Raw genomic sequence first — 23150 nt, 5'->3', positions numbered from 1 at the left:
TCTTGCTAAGTGGCCCCAGGCCCAGCACTAGCAGCAGCCAGCCTTGGTTCACAGTTTGGCCTTGCCTGGGTACCTCTAAGTCCAGCACAAGTAGCAGCAATCTACAGATCATTTTGTAACTCATGCTGTGTGGCCCCGGAAAGAACACAGGCAGCATCTGACTTTGACCTGCACCTACTGGAAGGCCCCAGGGCCAGCATACTCAGTAACCTGCTTTAGACCAGTCAAAGCATCAATACCCAACCACCTCCACAAGTGACACACTCAAGGGGTGGACTCAGCGGACACCAGAACCCCACTGAAGTAAGTCCTACGCTATATGGGGTGGGTCCCTGAACAGCTGATCCTTCATGGTGGTCAGGGGTCAGTGGTTGGTGGTCAAAGTCAGCTCTTGCAGCTGGTCAGCCTGGGGTAAATCCCTCTCACTAACCTGCCAATAGCAAATGAGACTCATCTACAACAGGAAGATGTATACAGCCCACATGGGGGAGTGGCACACCTCAAGTGCCCAACTTGGGTGACCTGGGACGCAGTGCCACTGGATCCTACAGAATACCTACTATGTTAGGCCACTCCACTCCACTCCAGGGAGACATAGCAGCTCTACCTAATGCATAGAAATAAACACAGGGAGGGGCTGCCAGAACGAGGAAACAAAGAAACATGACCCAAATGAAAGAACAGATCAAAACTCTAGAAAAAGAGCTAAACAGAATGGAGACAAGTAATCTACTAGATGCAGAGTACAAACACTGGCTATAAGGATGCTCAGTGAACTCAGGGGGAAATATAACAGTATAAAAAAGGACCAGTCAGAAATGGAGGATACATAAACTGAAATGAAGAATAATTTATAGGGCACTGGCTGGTTTAACTCAGTGGATTGAGCATGGGCTGTGAACCAAAGGGTTGCTGGTTTGATTCTCAGTCAGGGCACGTGCCTGGGTTGTGGACCAGGTCCCCAGTGAAGGCCATGTGAAAGGCACCCACACATTGATGTTTCTCTCCCTCTCTCTAAAAATAAATAAATAAATAAATAAATAAATAAATAAAATATAAATAAATAAATAAATTTAAAAGAAAATAGTTTTTAAAAGAATAATTTATTTATTTTTTTATTTTTCTTTAAATAATTTTATTCATTCAGATAATTACTTTTTAAAATGAGGACATTGATGAATCTATATTCTCATTTTAAATATTCTAGAAAAGTTTTAGATACAAAATCACAAAAAGGTTCATACAAATTAAGCCCATTTTATAATGTCTAATATGGTACATTAGGTGTGATTTCTGCAAATACATAAAAATAGTCATTAATAATACTTTTAGTGAGATATTAAATCATAGTGCAATTATATTTCTCATAAAAATTCACTCATTGTTAACATCTTATCAAGACATCATCCAATAAAACCTAAAACTTTTAAAATTTTTTTAAACTTCTCTAATTTATAAAACCAAAATAATATATATTAGTGAATGCAGAGCACTGATTGCCAAATATTTTAGAGTCATATTTTCAACTAAAATAAATCTAATGATGCGCTTCACTTTGTTCTTAACCTCAGGAATCTTTGTTTTCTGTTTGCAAAACAGGTAAACTATTTCTAAATAAACTTAGACCATAAGCACTGGCAGAAAAAAAATAATTATGTCATATAGCATACAACTTTTTCTTCTTTTAAATAAAAGTATTTAAATTACATTCCTTTATATTAATTAAATTTTCCCAATCAATATTTTTGCCTGTTCTGAATTCACAAAGCCTACATTATTTAGATTAAAAATTATATTTCTTTAGCAAATCATAGTTTTTCATTTTATATTTTTAGCATATTTCTTCTTTAAAAAAAGAATAATTTATAGGGAATCAATAGTATAGCAGATGAAGCCAAGAACCAAATCACTGATGTGGAATATAAAGAAGCAAAAATCACCCAATCGGACCAATAAAAAGAGAACAGAATCCAAAGAGAGTGTAAGGAGCCTCTGGGACAACTTCAAGCATACCAACATTTGCATTATGGAGGTGCCAGAAGAAGAAGAGAAAAAGAAAGAAATTAAAAACCTATTTGAAAAAACAAAACAAACAAACAAACAAAAAACAAAAGAAAACCTATTTAAAAAAATAATTACAAAAAATATCCCTAACTTGGTAAAGGAAATGAACATACAAGTTTGGGAAACACAGAGAGTTTTAAACAAGATGGACCCAAAGAGGCTCACACCATGACACATCATAATTAAAATGACAAAGAGAGACTCTTAAAAACAATAGGAAAAAGCAGTTAGTTACCTACAAGGGAGTTCCCATAAGACTTCCAGCTGATTTCTCAAAAGAAACTTTGCAGACCAGAAAAGACTGGCAAGAAATATTCTAAGTGATGAAAAGCAAGGACCTACAACTAAGATTATTCTATTCAACAAAGCTATCATTTAGAATCAAAGGACAGATAAAGAGCTTCCCAGACAAAAAAAAAGCTAAAGGAGTTCACCACCACCAAAACAAAATTATATGAAATGTTAAAGGGTCTTCTGGAAAAAAAAGAGGAAAGGAGAAGGAGAAGAAGATTTCAAAACTATGAACAATGAAATGGCAACAAATATCTATCAACAATTGAATCTAAAAAACAAAATAAACAAAAACAAAAACACTCATAGGTATATGGTAGAGAACATTTTGACAGTTGCCAGATGGAATAATGTATGTCATCTGTAATTAAAAAGTAAAAGTGATAAAGAAAAAGGAACTTCCTAATCTCCATTTCCATCAGTTGCTAATGACTGTCAACTGAGGCAGTCAATTACCATACGAAACACCAGGATTGTGAGAGCATGAGTAGTTGATCCAGAAATGTCTACAAGTGTAGGATAGCAATGGGGTGCAACAGAGGTCACACAGGTAGGCCCAGCTCAATATGTCTTTATAGGAAGGGAAAGGGTACATTTACAACAAATCCTGAGCATGTCTCAGGCCTTACCAGCACAGTGATCCCTTGCTCTTTGCACAGCATAGCCATAGCTCCCAAAAGGATACTCAGCAATACCCAGAATGTAGAATATGGTCCTTCCTTATTACCTGTCAGTTAACGAGAAATACAAACATAAAAGTCACACAACACAACTCAGTCTTCTTAGCACCAGGAACTACTATTCTAAGCATGCACTTTACATAGCCACAATTTAAAAACAGAGTAAAAGAAGATGAAAAATATGAACAGTGAAAGGACAGCAAACTCACAATTATTAACAACCACACCTAAAACAAAAACAAACCAAGAGGACAGCTAGATCAGGAGTGGAACCATAGAAATGAAGATCACATGGAGGGTTAGCAACAGGGGAGTGGGAGGAGGAGAAGGGGGGAGAAGGTACAGAAAACAGCATAGACAGTAGGTAGAAAATATATAGGGGGAGGGCAAGAATAGTAGGGGAAATATAGAATCTAAAGAACTTGAAACACGTGGTTATAAACTTAAGTGGGGGGAGAATGGTGGGGGAAGGGGTGTGCAGGGTGGAGGGGAATGAAGGGGGGAATAGAACTGTAATGGTATAATCCATAAAATACAAATAAATAAATAAATAAATAAATAAATAACAGAGTATGGTCTTCTGACAGCATTTCTCTGTGGTTGCTTGTGTTGACTCCTACATTTTGGGTTAGACACCACCTTCTAAATAGTACACAAACCTTCTCTCAAGGCATAGCCTAGCAGATGCCCAGAGCTTTTGGGAGGCACTGTAACAAAGCCCTGGCCACAAAGACATCTCATCTTAGTCTACATGGTACAAGTTCCTTCTTCCCAACCTGCCAATCACCTAATAGACCATTTTGATGAGTTATGTTGAGAACTCTCACTAAGAGTGTAAGTACAGCATCTGGTTGCACAATGACCTCAGCAGTCACCACTACTGCTGCAATGAAGGAGTGATGGGAATGCCTGAACAGCTCTGAGTCACTACTACTCCTCAGATAGAAGTCTGGGCTCTCTGAACATAAGGTGGTATGAAATGGGTCTGTTCTGCTCCCCGTGTGGAATGGCCCAGACCTGTGAAGATGCAGGACCACTGACCAAGGCCTAGCACCTGGGGCAGGTGAAGGCATAGGCCAGTCTGAGCTGCCAACCTTCATGGGAAATTCAGGCAACAACAGGAAAGCAAAACATCACTAGAAATGTGAATACTGTAGTAGGAAGCTTGAGTGGAGCTGAGCTCAAGTAATAACCCATGGTCCCTAAACTACCTTCAGAGAAGGAAGGGTCTGGTCATACACTGTTTGGTGGGTGTTATCTGTAATTTGGGAGCATGAGCTGAACTGTTTGGGAGGAGAGGAAAGGAAAAATGTAATGCTCATCTCTGTTCTTTCTTTGTGAGACCTCCACCTCCTCATCTAGATAGATGGTGAACACCTAAAAAAGGAGCTTTGAAGTGGGGCAAAGTGAACCTGCTTGAGGATGAAATTATTAGCTTGCCTTCTATGCCTGTAAATCTTGGTTCAATTTTGCTTAAGATTGGAACCCCTGGTCTACACTCCAGCTCTGCCATCTACTGTGTGACCCTGAGCAAATTACTTACACTCACCGTCACAGTGACATCAACTATAAAATGGGGACAACGTTAACTATATATTCTTCATTTGAGAGGGAAAAATTATATAGAAATACCTGGAAATCTGTTAAAAGTTACATAAATACACTTGTAAATGCAAGACATATCTCTGAAAAGCATGTAACAACCCAACTATACTAGTTTCTGAACAATTTTAAGAAGAAAAATTTGAGTAGGGAAGGCTTACTTTTTGTTGTATAACCTTTTATACCTTTAGCATTTTCTTAACTATGTGCATACATCAAAAACCATACATTAAAAAAAATCACTTGATATACTTCTGGAACCACAGAGAGCATTCAATAAATGTTGCACATAAATCAGCAAAACTGCCCTAGTTTCCGGGGAGGTGCCAAGCTCATTATGCAGTGATAAGGTATATGTTTGTTTTCATTAAAGTGCTTGATCAGAAAACCAACAATTAAATGTTTGGAGACACAGAGAAAGTGAGAATGAGGGAGGGAGAGGGAGAGAGAAAGAGAGACACAGATATTGAAACCAGCACTCAAGTGTATTTGGTATGTGTGTTTGTGATGCAGACTCTGAATAAAGTGATATTAAAAAATCCTGTGAGCCCTGGCTGGTGTAGCTCAGTGGATTGAGCGCAGGCCTGCGAACCAGATGATCGTGGTTCAATTCCCAGTCAGGGTACATGCCTGGGTTGCAGGCCACTTCCCAGCAGAGAATGCACGAGAGGCAACCATACATTGATATTTCTCTCCTCCTCTCCTTCCTTTCCTCTCTAAAGATAAATAAATAAAATCTTTAAAAAAACCCTGTGAATATTAAAAAACTTATCAGCAAAGTCCCAGGATGGAAGCCCTAAAGGATACTCAGGCTTCCTATCAAGGAACAGCCATGGGATCTTGGGTGGGAGGCCCTCCTAACCTTATACATTCTAGTGTAGGTGGTGATTCCTCTCAAGACAAGAAGGGTCTACACCCAGCTGAGCAAAAGGTGAGTTGGACTAAGCCTGATGTGACTGACGCCTGCCTTGGCACTGCCAGGCTGCCCGGGGCCAACTGGCTCATTGGGAAAATGTCCTCACTCACAAACAGGGTCCAGTAGCAGAAGACAATCAGGAATCAGGCAGAAAGGCTGCATGGGCTAATATTTTCTGAGCTTCTTAGCTTTTTTGGGGTAATCTACGTATATCGAATTTCCAGGTTTAATGTATGAACAGGCATAACAAAATTTATATAAAAAATATAATTTTTTTTATTTGACTATTATAGTTGAGGCACTTTAAGGCTTTCCACAAGGCCAAGAGATCAACAGCAAAGCTTCATTAATTTAGATTCTATTGTCTTAAAAACACAATGAACACTCCTGTTTTAAGCCTTTCTAATCTTTTCTGTTACCTACAGTATAAAAGTGACCCTTTTGTGAATAATGACATTTAATGTTTTCCTGACCTCATTACATGAAACCTCTCTGGATTTTCTGGGACTGTATTCCAGGTAAAGCAGGAGATAGTCAGGAAGGAGGAAACTCCAGAGGTTCCCCAAGGCTAAGATAAAAGACATTGAAAAAGGAGAGAGAACCTCTTCTAAGACTAGTTGTTCCCACCTTATGGAAAAGCACTGATTCATGGTCAATCAAGAATACACCTGAGCAGAAGATGCTACACGACCCCTGCTTCCTCATTACAGCATTATAATAAATTAACATTGTGTGATCACCTTCCCCAGTGGCCAATCAGGAAAATCATGGGAGACCACATGAGCAATAGCTTTAAAGTAATACAACTCTTGTACATGCACAATAAAAGCCTGCTAAAACTAGCAAGAAATATTGCCCTTTAAGAGTAAAATCCTTCCAGCCCCTGAGGTCAACCTCTGCTCAGAGTTGGCCTGCTCCCATGTTCTCTGGAGTGTACTATTGCTTAATAAATCTCTCTTTCTGCTAGAAACTTTGCATGTTTGGTTCAATTCTCTGTACATGGTCACCAAGAACCTGGTGACTTGTGCCCACCTGTGACAGAGGCACACTGGCCAACATGCTCTCACTTTACTTTGGATATTCTGTTCTCTTTGGGTACAATGGCCCCGGCAAAATCCAATCCATTTTACACAGCTGTCAAATGTCACTTAAGCTGAGAAACCCCATCCCCACCCCCCTAGGCAGCCTCCTTTATTAATTAACTATTTTTACTCCACAGTTAAAACAAATGGGCCTACTGTCTGTATGTCTGGTGCTCCTGAGAACAGCATCTGTCCCCCATACCCTGGTGTCCCTAGTTGACACCCTAGATTAAATTAGGCCCAACTACAGCACCCTACACTGCCCTTATCACAATCTACCATTATATTTTTCACAGTTTATTACAAATATTACTTGATTTTCTTAATTTTCCTCTACACCAGAGTCTCTCAACCTCAGCACTACTGTTTGGGCCAGTTAATACCTCGTGTGTGGACTACCCTGTGCTTTGCAGGATGTTTAGTAGGACTCCTTGCTTGTCCCCATTAGATACCAGTAATATTCCCAGTCCTCAGCTGTGACAAGCAAAAATATCACAGACTTTGCTAAATGTCCTGGAGGTATGGGGGGAAAATTGAGACCATTGCCCTAAACCAGTGCTACTCACAATGTGTGGTCCATTGACCCGTCCTTGGATCCTGTTAGAAACACTCTCAAGCCCCACCCAGGCCGGCAGAATCAGAAAGTGGAGAATAGAGTCCAGCAATCAGCCTTTTAACCAGGCTTCCAGATGACTCTGATGTAGCCAAAGGCAGAGAAGCATCACCCTAGATAGGAAGCTTGTTTACGATTAATCCCTGCCAATATGCCTGGCGTGTAGGAGTAACATAAACTTTTAATGACAGAATCTGCCGCATCTGCCTGACTCTGGAAAAGCAACACATGGTCAGAGAATGAAATAACTGTCCACTATCTACCACAAGGGGCAATAGGCCCACAACTCATACAGTCACAACACAGTAAAAGTGAGAGGAGTGCTTCTTAGAGCTACGTATATAATCTCTTTTGCAGTGATGGAAATGTTGGAATCCTTCCCAGAATGCTTCTGTTGCTATGTGGCCTTCAGTTCAGCAACTTGGAGATGGGTATTAACTTTGTATGACAGCCCATTTTATTTTTAAACTTTGGCCGTTAGAACTTTCTTTCTTCGAGTGAGCCCACACTTGCCTCCCCAAACTTTAGGTCTTGGCTCTACCCTACAGCAGCATGTCTCCAAGTGGCAAAGTGCTCAGAAGCCAAGTTCTCTTTATTGAAAACCATTATGTACTGGAATATTTTGGTCCACCTAAGGATAATTTTACTGAGGGAAATTACTTACATTCCATGTATATAGTACCAAGAGATCACAGATAGGAGCCACAAGAACAACAAATCTCTGTTAGATTAAACATGATTGCATTTGAATGTTTACATATTTATTGGAACTTAAAATCTTTGGGCACTTGTTAGTAATTACTGGCAGACGAGTGTTTGTAGATACAAAAATCTTAAAAAAAAATATGGCCAAATTAACCTTAAAGCTAACACGTTGGTCAACTCCTTTCCAATATGATTTTGAGAAAGGCCTCCAAGTTTTAGCTGCACAACACAGGATGCACCTGGCAAAACAGAGGTGATCACAGCTCACAATGCTACACCTTCTGACATGACAAAAAGGGATGGCAGATGATACCCTTAAGGTTTGTCCTCTCCATCTTGTGTGTATGGTTCATTCAGTTCTGTCTCTCATAACATACCTTTCTGAGTTGGACCATTTTCAGGATTTTCTCATATTAGCACTTTTTACATAAATAGACACCCTTAATGATAAATTAATGCATTAATTACCATAACAGGGGTCCTCTCTACAGATAAACAAGATAAACGACACCCCACCCTGGTTCCTGCACCCTTCTAGGCAGGCTCTGCTTCAGGCCCAGCACCAGGAGATGGCACTGTGGACTCCTGGCCTCAGCCAACTCACTGTTTTCACGTTCACTAAGCATTAGGTTCAGTTTTTCACTAGAAACCAATTGGACCTCTCCCCAAATTACCTGAATGTGATTTTTTTACAAGCCTCTCCTCCCACTCCCACAATTTGTGTTCATACCTCTTCACAAATTGTATGATTTCCCAACATAATGTTCCCGGTTCTTCACATTACAACTAAGTCCCTTAATCATTTTACATTTCTTCCTAGAAAAACGAAATGAGCTTGTATTTTACTTGACTGTAACATCAATTAATTGAATACCCTCACGTAGAGTACTGTATTTTCACATGTACAATGGGTACTTTTTTGCCCAAATTTTGAAGTTAAAATAAGGATGTGCATTATACATGGGTATAATGACCACATGCCATGGGAATAATAAATATAATAATCCCATGTATACTGTGCACAAAAACATGGGTGCACATTACACATTTCAAAGTATGGTAAGTGGCTTTGGCTAGGAAAAAAACTCCCAGTTCCTCCATTAAAACACTCAAAGGACTACTCTTAAAAGTACTCCGTTAAGACAAAGTTAAATTACTACAGACGCAGCCCTGGCTGGGTAGGTCAGTTGTTTAGAGCATAGTCTAATATGCCAAGGTTGTGGGTTTGACCCCTAGTCAGGGCACATATAGGAAGCAACCAATAAATGCATAAATAATTGGAACAACAAATCCATGTTTCTCTCTCTCTAAAATCAATAGAAAAATAAAGTTGTAAACAGAAAATAATTACTACAGATGCAAAAGTCATAAGCTCATCTTTTACTTGCCTGGAACTTAAAATGGCTTTCTCCTTAGAGGACTAAATCAGAGATTTCACTGAATACAGAAAAATAACATATAGAAAATACAGCCTTCAGACTTATTGATAGCCTTGTCCCTCCTCACTGCATAATTTCACCATATTTCTCAAAACCCCAATTCAGTAGGGGATGCAGACTCTCAAAACTTCTCATAATTTTTCTGGATGAGCCCTGCTCTTTAGTTTTCTCTTCTAATTCTGATTTTGCTCAAACATATCCAATATGGAAATGTATGAAAGATGAAGACAATTGTCTCTTTGTTGACATCTCTTCAATTCCAGTGATTATTAAATATTGTGTCATAGCTCAATAGTGGTAATATCAGATCAAAGACAAAATTTCAGCAGTCAGTCAGTTATAAACCAAGTGATGGTTTCACATTCAGAAAACCATACTAGGCCACCACTGTCCAGAAAAGTAGGCAATGCCCTGGCCAAGTGGCTCAGTTGGTTGGAGCACTGTCCCATATATCAAAAGGTTGTGGGATCAATTTCCTTCAGGGCACATACCCATTCAGGGTGCATAAGGAGACAACTGATTGATGTTTCTCTGTCACACTGATGTTTGTCTCTAAAAATCAATGAACACATTTTCAAGTGAGAATTTTATATATATATATATATATATATACACAAAAGGATAGGCATTATCGGTAATGAGCATCTGAATTTTATTTAGTTATTATTGACATGTTGTAAGTGTAAAACACCTGGTTTTGAAGAGTTCAGTATAAAAAACAATGTAAAAATATTTCATTACTTTTATACTAATTACAGGTTGAAATCAGACATTGGGCTAAATAAAATGTATTATTAAAATTAATTGTACATATTGCTTTTTATGATGTGGCTAGCACAAAATTTTAAATTACATGCATGGCTCCTATTGTATTTCTATTGCATAGAACCATCAGAGGTGTCCAACCCACAGCCCATGGGCTGCATGTAGCCCAACACAAAATCATAAATTTACTTAAAACATTATGAGATTTTTTTGTGATTACATGTCACAAAGTATTCAATGTGTGGCCCAAGAGAGCTCCTCTTCTTCCAGTGTGGCCCACAGATGCCACAAGGTTGGACACCCCTGGCACGTGCTCAAGGACCTAGCTTATGGATGAAATGGTTGGCACATGGCTATGTCTATATTCCAAATCTGCTTTTTAAAACAGAAAATATGAAATGATTTTGCCTACTTAAATCCAACTTCTCCCCACTTCAAGTCCCTACCAGACCAGCCATTTGCTATTTTATGAGGTATCATAAGACTAAGCACTCACACACACTTCAGTTTTTCCAGAATCTAAACTGAAAAATTAAGTAATATTTATGAAATATTTCATATAAACCAGAAGTGTTTCTTTACAGATATGTGGCATATATGTGCATGATAAACCATGGCACTGACAAAGTGTTCCCAGTACTGGGAGTGAACAAGAGAAAGGATGCATAAAAATTAAATAATCTACCCAGAAGCTAGTCCTGAGTTTGGGTACAGCCCAGCCTAATGGACATCTGGTAACACAACCTACTGAAGTATGATTTTACCCATGTAATTCCCAAATTAACATTTTCATTGAGTTTTGATTTGTCGAGGTGACTAATACTAATAATGGCCAATATACACATAATCTAGATGAATTTGGACTTTGTGTTTTTGTGACTGTTCCTACTTAGTGATTAATGCAAATCAATCTTTTATTTCCAAGTTTCAGCATTTGAATAAGACAACTGAAAAAGATAATGGTAGGCTACCTTGCATATAGTGGGCATTCAATAAATATCTGTCAATCAGTAGTTTCTTTTATTTCCATGTCTAGCAGAATTCATATTTAATTATTGTATTTGTTATGCAATTATGAGATGTAATTTGATACCAAAAAGTTAACAATTTGTTTAATGTGAACAAATCCATACAAAAGTCAAGTCTTTTGACTTTTAATTTAGTCTTTGAAACTCCTCACAATAAAAAATCTCCATTGTGTGATAGACTGTTTTAAAAAATCAATTAAAAATTACATAAGAAATATTAAAAGGCATAGGAAAATTGACTACTTTAATTTTAAACCAGGAAGTAACTGTTAAAAACAGTAAAAATAAACCCTGAGAGGCAGACATCATCTCTAGTGCAGTTGCATTTATGAATATTTTTATTAAAAAAAAAACTCCTTTCCCAAATAGGGAATTCTAACTTGTACATAGCTCTGTGTAAGCATCCAGGATGTTACCTTTACCCAGAGTCCTTTTCTCCATTTTACCACCATTCAGACTGCTAAATTTTAAACACCAGTGACCCAGGAGAAGAGAAAAAAAATAAAACAAATCACAAACTATCTTTTCACCATGAAACATCTCTCATCACTTAAGAAGACAACTTGCTCTAAGATAATTATGCAGTGTTAGGAATCATGAACAGTTTATGATCCAGAAATTAAAGAGACAGGCCTAGAAAACACCTTCCTTGTTTCTATATATGTTTCTATCATCTAAGACAATTCAATCACTTAGGTAAATGGAGGCAAAGATTAATGGAGTGGAGGAAGCACAGGGGACAACACAAAACAAAAATGCGCTATTAGACCCTTGTCAGTGCTAACACCCAGAAGTGCCAACAGATGTGGTCAATTTAATGAAGCAAGTGCCTCAGATTTGGCACTATTTTCCAGTGGGAAGATCTTTCAGAAAAAGCATCACATTATACCACTCTCTCCACCACTCAATGCCTGGCATCTCAGCTGCCTTGGAACTGGCACATCGTGTTGCATGTGGGAACCACGCCACCCTGACAGGTGGTCCTAACTCTCCCTGCCACAGCAACACAATGAACATTAGATTCTCAGTCCAAAGTGGGTGCCAACAAATCCTTGCTTCCCCCCGCAAAATGAAAGAAGTCAGACACTGCCTTTCTAAAACCACAGGACCACTCTGGGAAAATCAAGCAATGCAGAAACAAAGGAACATGAAAGCAGAGAAAAGAGAACACACATGAAATATCGCTGCCACAATTCAGTCAGCGAGGGCCCCAGATCCAAACACAAGGGTCCTCTACTATGTGAGCTACTCATTTGTCCTACTTTTTTTTTAATCTAGCATGACTCTAAGTCAAATAAAAAGAGATGTCTTAATTCAAAATGAAAATATGAGGAAATGATATCCCAAGAGTAAGAATTACTGTATTTTAGCTGCCTGAACTATGATAAGGAGAGCAATATAGCAAATAAAGTTTAAGGATTGAAAACAACTGAGATTTAAGATTTTGTCTTTTATAACAGATTAGAAGTTAAAATGGTTGTTCTAGTTATATAGCAAATTCATTCCCTTCTTGAAAAGATTCTTTCCTCCCCACTATAAATGAGAGTAATTAAATTTCTCAGTTCTCACTCCCATGAAACAAGTATTGTAAGGTATTAACTTAGAAAAATTGTTTTGGCTATTCTAGCAAGAGAGATGAGGTTCCCAATCTGAAATGAGGCTTTTAGAGAGAGATAAATATTGACAAAATGTCACATCATAAGTATAATACTTTTTGTTTTGGCCACTAAGAAAGAATAACCAGTGCACCATCAGCTTCATCTGACTTACTATTTTTTTAATGAGAAACTATATGAGAACCAACTATACGGGGAAACAATGATACCTCAAAGAGTTTGATCTCCAAAATATATAAAGAACTCACATGACTCCATTCCAGGGAGACAAAAAACCCAATTAAAAATGGCAAAAGACTTGAACAGACACTTTTCCAAGGAGGACATACAGAGGGCCCAGAGACATATGAAAAGATGCTCAGCATCACTAGCCATCAGAGAGATACACATTAAAACTACAATGAGATATCACCTCACACATGTCAGAATGGCCATCATAAACAAATCAACAAATAAGTGTTGGAGAGGATGTAGAGGAAAGGGAACCCAAGTGCACTGTTGGTGGGAATATAGACTGGTGCAGCCACTACAGAAAATAGTATGGAGTTTTCTCAGAAAACTAAAAATGAAACTGCCTTTTGACTCGGCAATTCCACTGTTGGGATTATACCCTAAGAACCCTGAAACACCAATCCAAAAGAACCTATGCACCCCGATGTTCATAGCAGCACAATTTACAATAGCCAAGTGCTGGAAGCAACCTAAGTGCCCATCAGGAAACGAGTGGATCAAAAAACTTCCGTACATTTACACAATGTAATTCTATGCAGCGGAGAGAAAGAAGGAGCTCCTACCCTTTACAACAGCATGGATGGGACGGGAGAGCACTATGCTGAGTGAAACTGATCTCACCTTTAACTGGAATATAATCAACAAGAGAAAAAAGCAAACAAAACATAACCAGAGACATTGAAATTAAGAACAAACTAACAATAGCCATAGGGGAGGGGGGAGAGGAAAGTGGGGAGAAGGGTTTTCAGGAACTACTATAAAGGACACATGGACAAAACCAAGGGGGGAGGGTGGATACAAGGGAAGGAGGTAGGTATGGCTGGGGTTAGGGGGAGTGGTGGGGAGACAACTGTAACTGAACAACAATAAAGTAATTAAAAATATATACATATATATACTTCCTTTATAAAGAAATTTATTTTTCTAAAAAAGATTCTGTTGCAAAAGATCTTAATTGACGATATTCTATTTAAACATTAAAAAAACAAGGCAGACAAGTGTATGCATGTAGATTTTTTTTCATTTTCTAAAAATCCCAGGATTCTAGAGGTTAGCAGAGAATTTCTTGTTAATAAACTCAGACAGTTAAGAATTGTCCAGAGATTTAAAATACAGACATCACATCTATAAAGAAAGCTAATGAGGTTATCAAAAAAAGTGTATCCTTTGAAAAAGCTTTTTTAACTAGTTAAATCATTAATTTCAGGGTAGTCAATTTTTCATTCCCTTATTTAAAAAAAGTAAATCTGTTCCTCTGAAAAAAATTTGTTTTTTCAAGAACTTCCAAGTTTATATGTAACTAATGCTAGGCCTTTCTCTGAATTTATGTTCAGATGCAAAAAGAACAAAGACCAGATCACTTGAAATGTAAATTTAAATAATGAATAGCACTATTATTTGTATCCAATAAATATTGAACTGTACTTCCACCATGCAAGAGCTTTTATTCTCAGTGGAACAATTACCAACGTGTGAACAACACAAGCAACTGGAACAAGAAATCCTCATTGTCATGACACGTGTTCACTATTCAGCTTTTTGTACAGTACACACTGACTAGAGAGGGGAAGACAAAAGTGTGTGACTATTTTTTAAGATGTCTCAAAGTCCAAATGAATATGTATACACCTAATCTCCATTAGTATCAAGAGCTCTTCTCTGTTTGACTCAAGGAAATTTAGCAGAGAGTAAATGAAAGAAATTAGCAATATAAAATGAATTACCATATGATCCAGCATCACTATCTTGAAGTGACATATGCGCCCCTATATTCATTGCAGCATTATTTACAATAGCCAAGAAACAGACATAATCTAAGTGTCCACTGACAGACAAATGCATAAAGAAAACATTGTATGTATATACAATGAAGTATTGTTTAGCCACAAAAAAAGAAATCTTGTCATTTGCAATAACAAGGATGGACCTCAAAGGCATTATGCTGAGATATGTCAGAGAAAGACAAATACTATGGGATCTCACTTTTATGAGTGTAAAAAAAAAAGAAAAGAAAACCAAACTCAGAGAAAGAACAGATTGGTAGTTGCCAGAGGTGGGGTGGGGTGGCACTGAAAAGGTACAAACTTCCAGTTATGAAATAAATAAGTCTGGAGGGTGTAATGTATTGCATGGTGACTGCTGTTAATACTGTACTATATATCTTAAAGTTGCCAAGAGTAAATCTAAAACTTCTCATTATAAGAAAAATAAATTTGTAACTGTGTATGGTGATGGATGTCAAGTAGACTTACTATGGTAATCATTTTGCAATATACAATGAGGTCTATCTGGAAAAAAATCCAGCCACTGTTAATATAACAAGAACAGTTCACATGACATCAATGTAATCTGGCAGCCAAGGAGAGTGGACTAGAATGCACATGAATGAACAATGACGACTTACTTCACTGTACTAGTCAGTGGGGGCAGTAGATACCATTGAGCATGTGTACTATGTAGCCTTCACATTTGAAATGACTGAGCAAATAGAACAACAAATCTGCATCAAATTTTGCATTTAGCTCGAACATTCCTCCATGGAAACTATTCACATGATTGAGACAGTCACACCTGTGGGCAACTGGTGATTGGCAGCTTTATCATGACAGTGTGCCTACTCATGTATCACGTGAGTAGATTTTTGGCAAAACATCAAATCGCCCAGGTGATTCAGCACCACTAAACCCTAGAATTGGCATCCTGCAACTTCTGGCCTTTCCCAAAACTAAAATCACCTTTGAAAAGGAAAAGATTTCAGACTGTAATGAGATTCAGGAAAACACGATGGGCAGCTGATGGCAATCGGGAGAACTATGTGAGGTCCCAAGGTGCCTACTTTGAAAGCGCTGGGGCATCACTGTCCTATGTACAATGGTTCTTGTACCTTCTTCAATAAACGTCTCCATTTTTCATATTGCATGGCTGGATACTCTCTGGGCAGATGTCATATACATATAACAAATTGTTACGATGTCCATGGAAAACTAATACAATGTTATATGTCAATTATATCTCAATAAAATAAAGTGTACATTCCAGGGAAAACAGCAGAAATGAGCAGTTTAGAGATCACAGCCATCCATTCTACACAAACACAGCATGAAAAGAAGGGGATATTTATTGAGTACCTGTTGTGAGGCGGGTATAGGAAGGAAAAACTTAACAGAGGAGTATAGGGAAGCAGGATATTTTGTTCCTTGAGCATTCTGAATAATGGGAGCTTTATTTTAATCAAACTATACTAGACCCTAAGCCCTTCAAGGGCAGGGACTGTGTCTTTCTAGTTTTTGTATGCCCTCAATGTTTGATTAATTATTGGTGAAAGAATGAATGACCAAACTTGATAATCCTGTATACCACTTTAGAACAGAATCAGAAAAGTGTCTTGTGAATTCCTTAACTAGAATTATTTTTGCAAATGGAGTTTTTACTGCTTCTTCTCTGTGAGGTTATTATTAGTTTGTGACAACCTTGTTCCTCTTAAAAAAAGATTCAGCCATCATATTTATGGATTGGGCATCAACATGATGTTTAAAAATTATCCCAGGAAGATATTATCTATAAGCAAATAAGTAGTTTCTATTTTAGCATATTTAAAAATGAGTATGGAAAAATCTGACACACAGAAGAGATGCTGAAAACACAGTATCTCTGTCAACAGAGACTAGGAAAGGCTCCATCTGACTTCATCAGCACTAGTTTGGGTGATGAGACAAAGGGGGATTTGGGAGTTGCGAAGGACCAAAGAGTACAGCAGAGGGGCTGGTGGAGTGAAGATGCTCTTTGGATGGTACTGAGTGGAGTAGAGCAAGGAGGAAGGAGTCGTGCTTCCAGTTACAAAGTCCTGCCCTGCTCTGCTGGATCCTGGGGTTATAGCAGGTATGGCTCAGGACACAGAACCTTGTTAAGGAGGGGACAGAGAACTGCCTTGTGTGTAGGACACAGGAAGGACTTCCTCCAACCAAGCTAATAACTGAGTGCAAGACCCTTGCTTAAGAATTAACATTGATCTGCACCTCCACACCTGCAACAAGCTTGGGAGGCAGAGTTCAATCTTCACCTGGGAAGACAGTGAGTGGGAACTGAAAAGAACAGTGAAAACCAACTCAAAACGATGGACAGTACAGCTCGAGGGATGGGTGTTTTCATCCACTTTAAACTCCCAAGAAAAAAACATGCTGATATAACTTAAAGCCTGTGTGGGCAGGAGGACACAGAGGACTGAAAGGAAACAAAAGTCCATGGCCAGAAATAACTTTCATGGTCAAGACACTAAGGCCCTAAGGCCTTGATACATGCGGAGGGGCAACCTCCTACAGCTTTGTATTTTCCAAAGACTAAATAAGCTGTTGGTGACTGCAAGGAACTCTACCAGTCTGGAAGTGGGTCCACAGCCTCAATTTTAATCCACTCTTTCCTTCTCCTACAGAGAGTTCAAGGGAAGAGAAAACCAGAGCCTGGGAAGGTCAGGCAAACTATAGACAAGAGGCCACAGGAAGCCTTCAAATTACCCAGCCATTTGTCTTCTAATTGTTCTAAGTAACTTCAACCAAATGAAAAGCTACTCATAGTCTTAAAAGGGTTTCCACAGAAGCCACATTTACCACTGCTACTGGTGTGCAAACGTTAAATATTTCTGGGTTTGCTTTCTCAAGAACATTTGTATCCTTAATATGAAAGGCCTATAACAATCTCTTTATAAATTCTCTTTCCAATTTTAAAGTAAAAATGTTACAAATGTTAAAAGAATGCTCCTGGACTAAAAAGAAAGGTTATATTGCTGCTAATAGTTAATATAGTTCCAATAATACTAAAATATACTTACCTAATTTTTCATGAATCAAAGTATTAATTGAAAATTCATCACACATTAAGCACTTTTACCTTTGGTATTAGTTTTCAAAGATTTTATTTTAAAAAATCTAACTTTTATATGGACAGCTCTCAGAAAATTTTATTATTCACAAATGAATTAAAAAGATACATATATCAGAATATGTATATATGTGAGTTGAAATTTTAAAAAAGGTTAGTAAAAGGACCCTAGAAAACAATATGAAATGTCTTTAGCTTTTCACCATTCTCTGAGAATATGCCATTAAGATGGCTAATAAATATATCAGTTCACCTGATAGATATTTTAGTCTCCTGATGATTTTTACATTATTTCATAAGAACAATCTTGAGAATTCAAAAGAGGTTTTATTATACCTCTTAAATAGTGTGTTCCACACATGTTAAAATTATCAGCATTTAGTACTTTCTTCAAAAAGCACTTCTGATGACTTAGAAATCTATTCAGAATAGGAAGTAGTCACTTTAAAGGATGTTGAAATTAATAAAATGATACTCCATAGAACTTTACAGTTATCTTTGAGAAAAGCAAACAGACTTCATTTTTAATTTTCTTCAGGAAAAATAAGACTACTGGTAAATTGTAATTTACCTAACTGCAAATTCAGATTTAACTGCCAGCTTATCAATATGAAATACCCTCGTCTGTGATGAACAAAACACTGAGGGAATAAACGGACCCTCTCACTATCTCCCACTCCCATTACTGATTCACAGTCTTACGGAAAAGCTAGGCCACAGTGTGGAATGTCCTGAGGATGGGGCAAGAACACTTCCCCACCCCATCAGATCCCTGGGACCATGTGTCTCTTGGGAGTTTTATTGTATGAGTATCATAGGTGGGGAGATCCTGACTGCAGAAAGAGCTGGACTAAGTTAACTTTCAGTCTCAGGAAGAAATGTCACTACCACTATTCTCTGTCCTTGAGGCTGTTCCAGTCAGCTGTTCCCAAACTCTCTGCTTTGTCAGAAAAATGATGAGTCAAAGGAAAAAGTGGTGCTTTTATCTGGGTAAGATAAAGCAATAGTAAAACTTTAATAAAGGGGTGGGGAGTGAAATGTTATTCTTGTGTTGTTTTTTTTTAATTTCCCTACCATTTAAAACTGTAAAAATCATGCTTAGTTTGCGGGCCGAATGAGAAGTGGGCTGGAATTGGCCCTTGGGCCTATTTACCAACTCTGAGCTCTTGTATTTCATTAGCCCCAGCACACACAAAATCCTGAATGAGTGACCTGCTTTTCATTATTAATAAGAGATTAATTCACAAGAGACATCAAAGGGCATGCATTAGTATATGACAATCATATTAAAGCCCTGGCAGCCCTGGCCTGTCCTAAGATTTGAAAAACATCATGGAACAGGCTCAGTGAAGCTAGGGTATAGCTGCTTCTGCTTCAGTCACTCTAGCATTCCACAGGAAATCATGACCCTCACTTTCCCCCACCCCCCAACAAAAATATAAATAATTGATTGTGATATATAAAGAAAGAGTTCTATAGTCCATAAAGTTCTAACTTCTTCAGATAAAGAAATTGAATGTTTAATTGTTACATGTGTAAATTGCTATACAAGTTAAATGCCTCATATCCGAATTCTATGACAAAACCATTTGGAAGGACATGACCAGACTCCACAAAATGGGAAGCATTATACAGGGATTCTGCTGTGTTTCAACAAATATACTGATGCTAATATCCACACCAGCCATAACTTTTACTTCAACTCCAAGGAACTTCTTGGTAAGTATTAATAATGCTCCAGGGAAAAAACAAGAACCTCACACTCCAGGTGCATATTCGCAGCTATACATTTTAGCATTTTCAGATTTTTTCTCTGAGAGTTTTTAATAAGAGAGAACCAAAAGCTTTTTTTCTCCTACAGTCTTGCTGGAAATAAAATGACAAAAATCAATCATAACTGCTTTACTGCCAGGAGCATAGTGCCAAGAGCAAAATCTCTTGGTTTCATGCTTAATAGTCTGCTCCTGTGTGACTACTGAAGTATAAACTTTGTAGTATTAAAAAAGCAATGGAATTAAACAAAATACCTAGAGAGAGCTTATACCTTTTGACCCACGTTCCACCAAAGTGATAAACTTACATAAAAAGATCATTTCACATCATGCAACTAAGAAGACAAACATCATGCTTACTTTCTCTAAATGCTTTACAGTAGCCCAGGAAGGATAATAGAAAGAAGAGAGCACCCAGGAGGTCTGCACGGCCGACAACACCAGCAACCTTAACAGAAAAGAAAAAAAGATTTACATTTAAAATTCTTGAAACAAGTAAACTTAGAAAATATAAAAATTCCTTAGAAATAGAAAACAAAAACCTTATTAAACTCTGCCATCTATTAAAATAATCTGTGTAACTGCAATATCCCTGTGGTCTTACCTTCATTTGGTTTTGTTATTGGTGTTGGTCCAGGACTTAGCAGTTTCTAAAAGAAAATGGGATTGCTCTGCACCTACTGGTGGCTATTCTGTGGGCTGGACACAGTCAGCAAGGCACCTATACAGTGAAAGCCCTGTCATTTAGCTCTCTGTACCCAAGAGGTGCAGAGACTTAGGCTTCTGATGTCCCCAAAGTGGATTATCAATTGGAAAATGTTATCAGCTTAAAGGGCATGATATTTTAAAAAGAAAATTTGATTGAAAACATAAAGGCAAGGTGTGAAATAGGTATTATTAAGTCATCAGGCAGAGCCCTGGCTAGTCTAGCTTAATTGATTGAAGTGTCATAAGGTAAACCAAAATGTCACCAGTTCGATTCCTGGTCAGGATACATGCCTAGGTTGCAGTTTCCACCTCTGTTCCATCTCTGATCAGGGTGCTTGTGAAAGGCAACTGATTGATGTTTCTCTCTCACACAGGTGTCTTTCTCCCATCGCACCGCCCCCGCCCCCGCCCCCGCCCCCGCCGCTGCCATCACTTCTCCTCTCTCTAAAAATCACTAAGCATCTCTTTGGATAAGGATTTTTTAAAAAGTAATCCAGCAGATAGAAAAACACAGGGATAATTGCTCTATGCTGCCTCTGCTATCTTTTCTTTCCTTCAGATCAAAACTGGTTAAGTGGGTTAATTTGGAAAGCAGAATGCCTCAGAAGTGATTGACAAGATGAAAACACAATAAAATTTATACCATTCCTACCCCATTTTCTTATTCTGACAACTGTCCTTCCCTTCTTTCTATTAGTGACAACGAAGCAATATAAAATTTGTGTTTTATTTCTTTCAGGGTAATTGCTCCAATAATTGTTCTCCAAATGTTTTGTGGCAATGAGAGATGCAGAATTCCACTGAATAGTATTGGGCTAGTTTACATGGCATTCTTTACTAACCAGTACCTGGATGTGATATATATCAAAGTTTTACTGATTCCTTAGGTATCACTTCAATGGCTGGTAGGTTCACCTTTTCTTAAATGGTGTATATATATATGAGATACAGAACAAAGACTATTCTAAAAAATTGAAATAAGAAAATATACAATGAATATGAAAATTACATTTACATATGAATCTCAAGTGTGTGTATAAGCAACAGCTATACAGAAAGCTTTTTAGGATTTTCCCACTACCCTGGTTAGGTTTGAAACTCTGAGGGTGATTACACATCCTGATCATGAACTCCCAATGCAGATGCACATGACATCCCAAGGTGTCCCTCAATCTCTGAGAAGACTGAAAGAGCTGAAAGAGCATCCAATGCCACTCACATCCAAGACGGAAGCTAAGGACAAACAAGGACTCAAAAGGTTTGGAATGAGTATGCCAGTATGCCAGAGGGTTCAACAGTGTATTTGTTGCACAGGTGAAGTGAATATGCAATGAGAATTTTTGAACAGTCTGACCTGTAATACACTCAATAAGGGACACTAAAATCAGGAATGCAATGAAACCAAATAGAGCACATAGTAGGTGCTGGCTCACTGTCAGTTCCCTGTATGGGTCCCAAAGGATGCTCCTATAAATTCAAGATGCAGAAAGAAATGGAAAGGAGTGGGAAAAGCTCAGAGTAAGGAAGGTATGGGCTCCACATCACCTTGGTGAGTGAGGGATGGAGCAGCCTTGTCCTGTGGGCCTCCTGCCATGACAGTGAGAGCTGTGGCTATCTACAGGACCTGAGTATGGCCTGGAATCCTAAACACTTAGGAAGAATTAAGTAAGTAAAGCCAACCCAGAGAAACTTATCCAAAGGGGTCCTTATATCATGGTGGTCAGGGGAGCCCGGGGTGAAGGATGTGGGGGTCAGAGAAAAAGGTTCCTTGAAAATAGCAAAGGGGAGGGAACTGGTTTGGATAAATACAAGAATAGGGGCCAAAACAGTCAGCCATTTATCTGCGTACAAAAACTTATAGTAAAATGAACTTTAAACTTCGTAAACTTATTTAAAACAAGTATTCTTCCTTTTAGTAACTGGTGAAGATACTACCAAGTTTAAGCAATGTGCATTAAGCACTGTCTGAAATAAAGAAAAATGAGTTTTAAAAACTATGGCAAATGTCTTAAACTAAAAAAGTATCCAGTCCTTATAATAAACGTTTGGCATAGTAATCACAGATTTCATAGAAAAGATTGTAAAAGGCTACCCAAGCAGGCACCACACCTGCTAAGAATGGTGCATAATGTGTGTAAGAATGAGACTTTTTCTTTTTTTATGATATTTGCATAACATGTATTTTCAAGCAAAGTTATTTACAAACACTATTTTTTTAACAAATATCCTGAAACCACTCATATCAAGAGTAAGAGGATTTTGAACTCGTTCAGAACAAATGTCCATAGGATGTGCCACTCTGGCAGGTGGATTAGTTTGACCTGAAGGCAGCCGAGACCATATGGTCTCAGGAGATACTTCTGCTCCTCAAGTATCCAGAAGAATCTAAATTGGGGCCTTGCCCATAATGTTATCAGAAATAGCTTTTAATGACCTATCTATAGGGCAGGGTGAACTTCCAATTACTGAACACCTGCACTTCCTATCCTCCTGCAAATTCCCCTTGGTCCCTCTGACGCCCCTGCGGCATCTCATATCGTTCCTTGGTTCAGGACGCTGCACATTCCTCCTTTTCCCTTTCTGTCTCCGAACCTTCATGTATATTTGGTTCCCATACACACGTGTGTAATTAAATTTGGCCACTTTCTCTTATTAATCTATCTCATGCTGATTTAATTATTAGACCAGCTGAAAGAGCCTAAGAGTAAAATTTCTTCCCCCATAGTTCTCTGGAAAAATCAGTGCACTCCCTGCTATCTACCA

The 23150-nt window shown here is 38.1% G+C and overlaps 1 protein-coding gene across 4 annotated transcripts in view; it reads right to left on the bottom strand.

Annotated features, from left to right (window-relative positions):
* Window positions 1-23150, bottom strand: part of TMTC4 (transmembrane O-mannosyltransferase targeting cadherins 4) — a 92131-nt gene that overhangs the window by 54789 nt on the left and 14192 nt on the right. For all 4 annotated transcript variants that reach the window (XM_037065797.1, XM_037065795.1, XM_037065793.1 and 1 more), the window contains exons 5-6: window positions 20040-20127; window positions 2985-3082 (exon numbers count right to left, since the gene is read on the bottom strand). In XM_037065797.1, coding sequence (XP_036921692.1) covers window positions 2985-3082; window positions 20040-20127 — 186 coding nt within the window. The remainder of the gene's footprint in view (window positions 1-2984; window positions 3083-20039; window positions 20128-23150) is intronic.

This window comes from Sturnira hondurensis, unplaced genomic scaffold (assembly GCF_014824575.4).
Source record: "Sturnira hondurensis isolate 20B ecotype Veracruz unplaced genomic scaffold, ASM1482457v3 Scaffold0016184, whole genome shotgun sequence".
NCBI classification, from domain to species: Eukaryota; Metazoa; Chordata; class Mammalia; order Chiroptera; family Phyllostomidae; genus Sturnira; species Sturnira hondurensis.
This window is presented reverse-complemented; position numbering and strand designations above follow the sequence as displayed.